General features: G+C 35.1%; 1 protein-coding gene across 1 annotated transcript; it reads left to right on the forward strand.

Annotated features, from left to right (window-relative positions):
* The first annotated feature begins 475 nt into the window (after positions 1 to 475).
* On the forward strand, positions 476 to 5,089 carry LOC142556656 (pre-mRNA-splicing factor SLU7-like). The gene is made up of 10 exons (XM_075668136.1): positions 476 to 623; positions 779 to 942; positions 1,042 to 1,154; positions 1,715 to 2,128; positions 2,346 to 2,481; positions 2,567 to 2,866; positions 3,493 to 3,712; positions 4,230 to 4,333; positions 4,536 to 4,604; positions 4,754 to 5,089. The coding sequence occupies exons 1-10, from the start codon at positions 608 to 610 to the stop codon at positions 4,829 to 4,831; spliced, it is 1,614 nt and encodes a 537-aa protein (XP_075524251.1). The 5' UTR covers positions 476 to 607; the 3' UTR covers positions 4,832 to 5,089.
* The last annotated feature ends 3,399 nt before the right edge of the window (positions 5,090 to 8,488 follow it).

Here is an 8,488-nt window from a genome sequence, read left to right on the forward strand (position 1 = left end):
AAACTTCACCATCTATATTATTTTTTAACTTTAATTTTTTTTTAAAAAAAACCCAGTGAAAGAGGGCGATTATGTGTCGGTTTTAGAATAAACAAAGTTAGGGGGTCAAAAATATAAAAGGATATAATCTATACTATTTTATTAAGTTTGAGATATTTAGAGTAACTAATTTTGGTGTCATGGTCTGTTTTAATAATTATATATAATAATAAAATGTTAAAATTTAATGCAAGTTATATGTAGTTCAACAGATAGATTATTTGTTTTTTTGGTTTAGGTTATAGGTTCAATTCTCATTGATGTTATTTTTTATTCTTTATTTTTTCAATTTATTTTTAATTTATATATCAAAATTATAATGTAATAACTCGTTATTTTTTATAATTATATTTTGATAATAATTTAAATATAAATCAAATAAATTATAAAAAATATTATACACAGTGTTGTTTGCGTCGGTGCAGTTCTGTATGATTAATAATGGTTTAGGAAGAGAGGAGTCACCTGTCACCGCCCATCTCTCTGTCGTCCGATAGCCCTTTTCGATTTACTCTTCTAGGGTTCCAAATTTGATCTCAATTCGTTCGATTGCTGAGGCAACAACGCCATGGCTACTGCTTCAGGTAATTTATTCCCATCTAATTCAATAAATTTGACCCTGATTCGTCATTTCGAATGAATGATTATATGGTTATGTCTGTTTATCATCCATGATTCATATTGATCTGTCAGATAGATGATTTCTGATATAATTTTTTATCCAATCGCTGAATTGTAGTGTCGTTTAAGTCGAGAGAGGATCACAGGAAACAACTTGAGTTAGAAGAGGCACGTAAAGCAGGGCTTGCACCTGCTGAGTTGGATGAGGATGGGAAGGAAATCAACCCTCATATTCCACAGTATATGTCTTCGGCTCCTTGGTATTTGAATGCCGAGCGACCGGTATGTTGATGGTTTATTTCCTTGTTCAGTTTTCTGCTTTGCATCTTTTAGCCTGGAACTTTGACATTCTCAATGTTCTTCTCTTTGTTGCCTTTTTAGAGTTTGAAACATCAACGGAAGTGGAAATCGGATCCAAATTATACCAAAGCTTGGTATGATAGAGGTGCTAAGACATTTCAAGCTGACAAGTTCAGGAAGAGCGCTTGTGAGAAGTACACCACTTTATCTGTTTGTGTATCTCTATGTGTTGTTTGAGCGTGTCTGTGTGTGTTTTCATGTATGTGTGGTTGCTCCCCAATCCTTTCTTGTTGTATGTGTGGTTGCTCCCCAATCCTTTCTTGTTCCATGGTATCGTGTTTCTTATCATGATGTTGCGGTGCATCTTTCTTTTCGATTTTGTTGATTTTTTGCCAACGCGAATGCAATTGGTCGTGTTCTAGGGTGGAGGAATTTAGATGTAAAATGAAAAATTGATGATTAGTCATCCCCGACACCTTCCGTGGTTTTACCTCTAATTTACTTGGACAGTTTGATAAAAAAAATATTTTACTTGGAACTTTTTACTTGCAATGATTTCTCTCTTTCTTTTTTTGGTAGAGCTTGAATGATATGTGAATGTTACACTGCTTTACAATGATCAGTCATATCTATGGTGTTACAGCTTGTGCATCTAGTTTGTGTTCTCACGATTCCTCATATTTAAGCATCATCTTGGTCTAATCCATATGGCTCTAATGGTTCTATCGGACTACTAATAATGTGCTTCCTACAGCTGCGGAGCTATGACTCATGATAAGAGGTCTTGCGTGGAAAGGCCCCGCAAAACAGGAGCGAAGTGGACTGGCAAAAATATAGCCCCCGATGAGAAAGTTGAGACCTTTGAGCTTGACTATGACGGAAAACGAGACCGTTGGAATGGTTATGATGCAGCATCTTTTGAACATGTGGTCCAAAGGTATGAAGCTAGGGATGAAGCAAGGCACAAGTATTTAAAGGAACAACAGCTTAAAAAGTTGGAGGAGAAAAATAATAATCAAAATAGTGAAGATAGCGATAGTGATGATGAAGACAATGAAGATGATCTGAAAGTTGATGAGGCCAAAGTAGACGAGAGCAAGCAAATGGATTTTGCTAAGGTTGAAAAGCGTGTGCGTACTACTGGTGGAGGAAGCACAGGAACTGTTAGGTTTGCTATGATCTCTAGCAGTCACCTTTTTATTTAAAGTTTGGCATACTCTAAAGATTTTTTCAACACGTGCTTGAATTGGAATGTGAAATTAAAGAAGTCCGTCTCGAATCCTCTCTGTAAGCTCTAATTTAAAATTCTGCTGAAATACATCTTTTAAACTATTTTGTTGGTCTATTGAGATTGTGCATCTGTTAACACGCTTGTTTTCTACCAGGAACCTACGTATTCGTGAGGATACTGCAAAATATCTTCTCAATCTTGACGTTAACTCTTCTCATTATGACCCCAAAACTCGTTCTATGCGCGAGGATCCTCTTCCAGATATGGATCCTAATGAAAAGTTTTATTTGGTAAGTATAGAATCTTTTCACTGTTTTTTTTTTTGGGGTACTTTATATGTGTTACCAGATGACTATTTGGGCTTGCCTATATCAGGGAGATAATCATCATAGAGTCAGCGGTCAAGCTTTGGAGTTTAAGCAGCTCAATATTCATGCTTGGGAAGCATTTGACAAGGGTCATGATGTCCATTTGCAAGCGGCTCCATCACAAGCTGAGCTGCTTTATAAAAATTTCAAGATTAATAAGGAGAAGTTAAAGTTTCAAAATAAAGACACTATCATGGAGAAGTATGGCAATGCTGCCACAGAAGACAAGCTCCCACGGGAGCTTTTACTTGGTCAAAGTGAAAGAGAGGTTGAATATGATCGCTCTGGTAGAATTATTAAAGGCCAGGTAAGGTTTCATAAAATTCTTTGGCATTCTTTGACCAGCTTTATGTGCTTTTTTCATTTTTCTGTATACTTCCATATATAGTTCGAGAGTTAATGAAATAATATCTCATGGGCCATAAGATTTTTCATTTTCTATTTTCATTTTGAGCTTGCATGTATGCTTTCCTTGTTCTGTTTATTATTCTCTGGGTGTGTGGCTGGTTGAATTTCGGCAACGAAATTTTAATCTGCTATTCCAAATGCTTCTGTGGTCCTTCAACTTTCTATGGTATTTCTGTGCTTGTGTTCTATCGTGGGGGTTGGTGTGCGTTGCCTGTTTATTCTAATCTCCTATCTTGCTGTGGTCCTGCACAACGTCTGTCACCAATCTTTTTGTTTTAACAATTTTATTGGTATTTTGAGATAACTTAGAAGCTTCTTGTGGAAAGGAACACTCAGTTCCAACTTTACCCACGAGTGGACCACTATCAGACTGAGACCGAGTTAACAATATTAAAATCGATTAATTAACAAGGTGAATTAATATGAATTATTTCTATTAATTCTCCCTGTATGATTGAACTACTGTTATGTGAGAAAGGAATCTCTTCAACTGGACTCTAACCTTTCAGTGCCTGATCTTTGTAGGAGGCATCTCTTCCAAAGAGCAAGTATGAGGAGGATGTTTACATCAACAACCACACCAGTGTTTGGGGTTCTTGGTGGAGGGATCACAAATGGGGTTATATATGTTGCCAGCAGACGGTTAGAAATAGTTATTGTACTGGTGCTGCTGGCATTGAAGCAGCTGAAGCTGCTGCAGATCTTATGAAAGCTAATATTGCTCGTAAAGAGGAGGCTTCTGAAGGTTAGGGTTTTGTACCATGCATTACTTGTAGAATCTAGAGAAAATAAATGAGTTGCACAGGCTACTATTTATTTTGTTTACTTTTAATTATTGTTTCCCTTGTGGGATTCTTTTTCATCATCATCATCATCATCACATAGCACATCCCCGCTAGTTGTGAGGTCAGTATGGATATTAGTTCTCTAAATTAAGCGATTTTCGCAAATGTCATCTTTTAAACAAAGACCTAAGATATCATCCTTGACAACATTTATCTAAATTTTGAATGGCATACCGCTCCTTCTATTCTTTCCATTAACTTGTCAATCTAAGATATTGAGGAAAACTACTTAAAAGCTTGCGGTGAATAACACATTTTTTCTTCTTCAAAGAACTAGAAATCACTTTCACTGACCGAGCATGACATTAATTTATTTGCTCACTTTACGTATCCGTTTCTTCATAAGTTTTCATCTGATTAACAAATAAACTCTTGTTTGATTTTGATTTTAACTTTCGTTTTTTTGTTGAAATTCAGAAACAGCTTCAACAGCTGAGGAGAAAAGGCTTGCGTCATGGGGATCCGAAGTACCTGATGATTTAGTTCTAGACCAGAAGAAACTTTCTGAAGCACTTCAGAAGGTGAAATTCTGGAGTTCTGTTCCTGTGCAACAGCGGTCACTTTATATGTGATACAAATTAAAGTTTGGATATATGCATGTTGCAGTGGTGGTTCTTTAAATATCTCCTCGATCCTTTTATTATTTGCCATAAATATTAATCTTTCCTCCTGTTTGATCGCTTTGTCATCATTAACATGAAATATTATCCAACTGTTGTTTAGGAGAATGAAAGGAGGAGAGAAGAGAAGGATGAAAGGAAACGCAAATATAATGTCAAGTGGAACGACGAGGTATGTGTATTGTATTATATTCTTTTCAAATAATACCAATCTTTCATGTGAAAGTCCTGCATTTACTTCCAAGGTTTGCCAAGTAGATTGTACGGAAAAATGGCCTTCTGATTTATATTGTTTAATCATATTCACCTACCATATGACAGGTTACTCCAGAGGACATGGAGGCATACAGGATGAAGAGGATCCACCATGATGATCCCATGAAGGACTTCTTACATTGAAGTTTAGATTTGATAAGAGGCTCGAGAAATATTCGAAAAAAGGAATTTCGGAGGAGTTATAATTTGGAATTGTGGGTGTTTCTTGGTTCTGGGAATGAGAATCATTTAGATTATGGCTCCAAACTAAACTATAGATCACATGGGTGAGAATTGTAATATCTGTATCTGTTTTTAATATGTTTTGCTACTTTTGCTCACTGTTGAATGTACTCGGTATTGTTTTATGCTACAATTGATCAAGAACATAGACTCAAATCATCTTTGCAAGTGTCACCGAAATTAAGGTATAAAATACACACAAATCTAATTGATATCCTTAAAAATCAAAAGGAAAGAAACACGAGAAAAGACACTACACGCATTAAAGACTTTAAGAGATACTACAGATAACGAGCCAACGTTTCTTGATTCTGCATTTCGGCTCGAAACTTAGCTATGAATTCCTCGGCCTTTTGGTCGATCCTCTCCATTTGTGAAGAACCCATAACCAAAGACTCCCACATTTCATCTGCTGAACTCACCTTTTCATCCATATTCCCCACACCATTTTTGTGCAATTCTAAAACACGATTCTCCTCACAATCAACAACAGCGTAACTTTTATTCGAATGGGCTTTTGCATTTAAAACAGAATCAGCATGCTCTACCAAGAGCTGGTCCACGAAAACAGGTAGATTCCCCCTCTTTCGAATGCAAGCAAGGTGCGGTTTTTCGGTTCTACTTCTACACAAGATAATCTTGAATTTCTTGGGATGAACCGAAAGGGATGTCGTCGGCCATGATGGTTTCTTGCAAGTTTTCTTGGAATCATATTGGGCGTTGGGTTTCTTGATCAGCTTTGGTTTGTTCACTTTAAGTTGCAGTTTCTTGGTGAAGATCCTCCAAGCTTTAGTTGGGGGAAACAACTTCAAATTCATGCAAGACATAATCGAAATACAAGGAATTGGAGATGTAGATATGGGAGGAGAAGAACAAATGAGGTATTTTTGTGGATGAATGCTCGAGTAGTTAATTTATAGAGCTCCTTCCTAGAGGTTTTGTCATGAAGAATATAATTTACTCACTTAAATTTTACGCTAATCGTTCCACTAATGACACCAAAATATTGTGAAAGCATCCTATTCGTATATCTAGGAGCCCACGAGTGATTGACTAGAACATATGTAGACTTGATAGCAACGAATCTTGAAATGAACCAATCTTTTTTACTACTTTTTTCTATATTGGTTCTTTGCTTAGAACTTAAGTCGGACTCATGGCCACTAATCAGCACACACGGCATGGCTCAATTGAGCTTATGATCTAAAGGGTCAAATTAAGTTAAACATTGTATTTCTTTTGTTATTAATATGATCTCAAACTTTATTGAATGTCATTTTTTGGTTTAAAATATTTTTGAATATATTCGAACTCGATTCTTGAGCTTATCACGGAAACGAAAATGATGAGGAAAGTGGAGTCCGAAGATGTAAGAAAATAATTTTCAAATTGAAAGAATAGTTTTATTTTAAAATACTATTTCCTAATTAAGTAAAGCGCCATTATATATTTATATTTTCAAAAAAAACTTGTGTGTATTATCATTTCATTCTACTCTGAAAGAGTTGTTTGACATAAAATTACTAAACAAATAAATTATGTGAATCAGATATAGGTATTGTGTGCAGTGTTGTAACATCTTAACATAATATGCAGCGGAATAATTTAATTTATCGCACAATTAAACTTTGATTAGTAAAACAAGAACATTAATCATGCACAAGTACACTTGTGCGTTGCCTTAGGGCAAAATATTTACTAGAAAAACTTGTCAGTTTACAAAACCAATACTAGCGAATAAAGAAAAGCTAACTCTCTTAATAATGCGAGGAAGCAAAGTGCATTCAAAATACTTATCAAACCAAATAACCAAAATTACGGATGCAACGTCTGCGAAGCCAAACTTCTCTTTGTTAAACACCACTCTAATCAATACAATGATTATGAGTTGTGCATGAATGTCTTCAACATTCCTTGAGGATCATACTACTTTGTTGATATGCTTTACCCACACCCAAAGCGTTTTATGCTCCCTCCTGATGCAGATGATACTGCTTTGGTTACGCCCGTTGTTCATGGCTCCGAACTCCCAGCTTCCCTCAAAGACTTGGAGTTTTGCCAGGGTAAAGTCCTTGAGGATTGTGATCAAGATTTGCCTACGAATTCTCCCAGTCTATTGATGCCAAATATACTGGTGACACGTACTCAACAATGCAAGATTTTGAAGCAGCAGAAGGGGAAAGGGAAGGTGGTCTTGCCATATGATCGACCTCCTTGATTCTCTCCACATATGATTTTCCGTCTCTCTTTTGGGCGGCAGATGGTGGGCGCTCACTGCATATTTTTCCTTGTCCACCCTTTTGATTTTTTGTTTTTTGTTTTTTGTTTTTATGTTTGGCTAGAAGTTATCATTGTTTCCTTGTCCACCCTTTTGATTTTTTGTTTTTTGTTTTTATGTTTGGCTAGAAGTTATCATTGTTTAGCCTTTTGAGAAGGTCTTGACCTAATCCCCCTCCTATTAGGATTTATCTGTACCACTCTCTTTCATTTATCTACAGGAGGGGACTGCCTAGCCCTCTGCTACTAGCAGTGTTTTTTTTTTTTTTGAAAAAGATAACATTCCTTGACAACACTTTAATATGCCTGGACTCTGAGCTCTTTATTAAATTACCCATCTACGTGCTTGATCTCATGCGGCGTCTTAGAATCTCTGCTTTATCAATCCCATCCTTACATCTATATTTAATTATTTATAAGCTTCTTTTATCCTAGAATTTATTTCTTGAATAGAATCCTACAAGATATGGAAACAAGAGTTTCATTAGGAAATAAACTCTTTTAAATAAATTTATCATATATATAGTTTTTCTAAGATCTCGGTATTCTAGAAAGACAAAACTCTATAATTTAACATGCACGATATTATCAAAAAAGAAATATATAATTAATGAAAAATTATATTTCTTTCGATCACCCTCTTTTTTACCTTTCTGGAAAAAACACAAAAAAAATGTTAATTAGCATAACTCCTTGAGTTAGCAAGCAATCCCCCCGTGAATTAGAGACCCGTCTCCCCCTCAATTAAACAAGTTAAATTAGATGTTGTCAGAGGAGTGTTGTTGTAGAGCCCAAAATCAGTACACGTAAAACTCATGCATTTATTTAATTGTTAAATATTTTATTTAAGTTTAAAATGATTTCAGTGACGCATGATTTATTTAAATTGCATTATTTTAATGATTATATGATGCATGTTAAAATGTTTTCGCGAGTTTCATGTTTCAGGCGATTATTCGGTGCATGATCGAGGAAAGGAGACCGTTGACGATTTTGGCAATCTTAAAATGTGGTATTTTATTTTTAAGTTAAGGTTAGGGCATATTAATTAATTTAATAAGTTTCAGCATTTTAAAGCCTAAATTATGTATTTAGTGAGTTTAGAATTTTTGAAACTTTTAAAGTTGGCATTATGCATTTTATTTTGTTAAAATGGAGAATTTTATAAAATTAGTGTGTATTTATTTTGATTGAAGAGTTTGTTTAAAATTAGTGTGAGTTAACTTTTTATTAGCATTTTAATTAGTTAATTTAGCAATAATTTCTTCTAATTAAAACACA

This window comes from Primulina tabacum, chromosome 9 (assembly GCF_025594145.1).
Source record: "Primulina tabacum isolate GXHZ01 chromosome 9, ASM2559414v2, whole genome shotgun sequence".
NCBI classification, from domain to species: domain Eukaryota; kingdom Viridiplantae; phylum Streptophyta; class Magnoliopsida; order Lamiales; family Gesneriaceae; genus Primulina; species Primulina tabacum.

Coding starts and splice junctions, on each gene's coding strand:
- LOC142556656 (XM_075668136.1), top strand. Junction 2,129..2,345: donor GGAAGCACAGGAACTGTTAG/GTTTGCTATGAT, acceptor GTTTTCTACCAG/GAACCTACGTATTCGTGAGG. Junction 3,713..4,229: donor TAAAGAGGAGGCTTCTGAAG/GTTAGGGTTTTG, acceptor GTTGAAATTCAG/AAACAGCTTCAACAGCTGAG.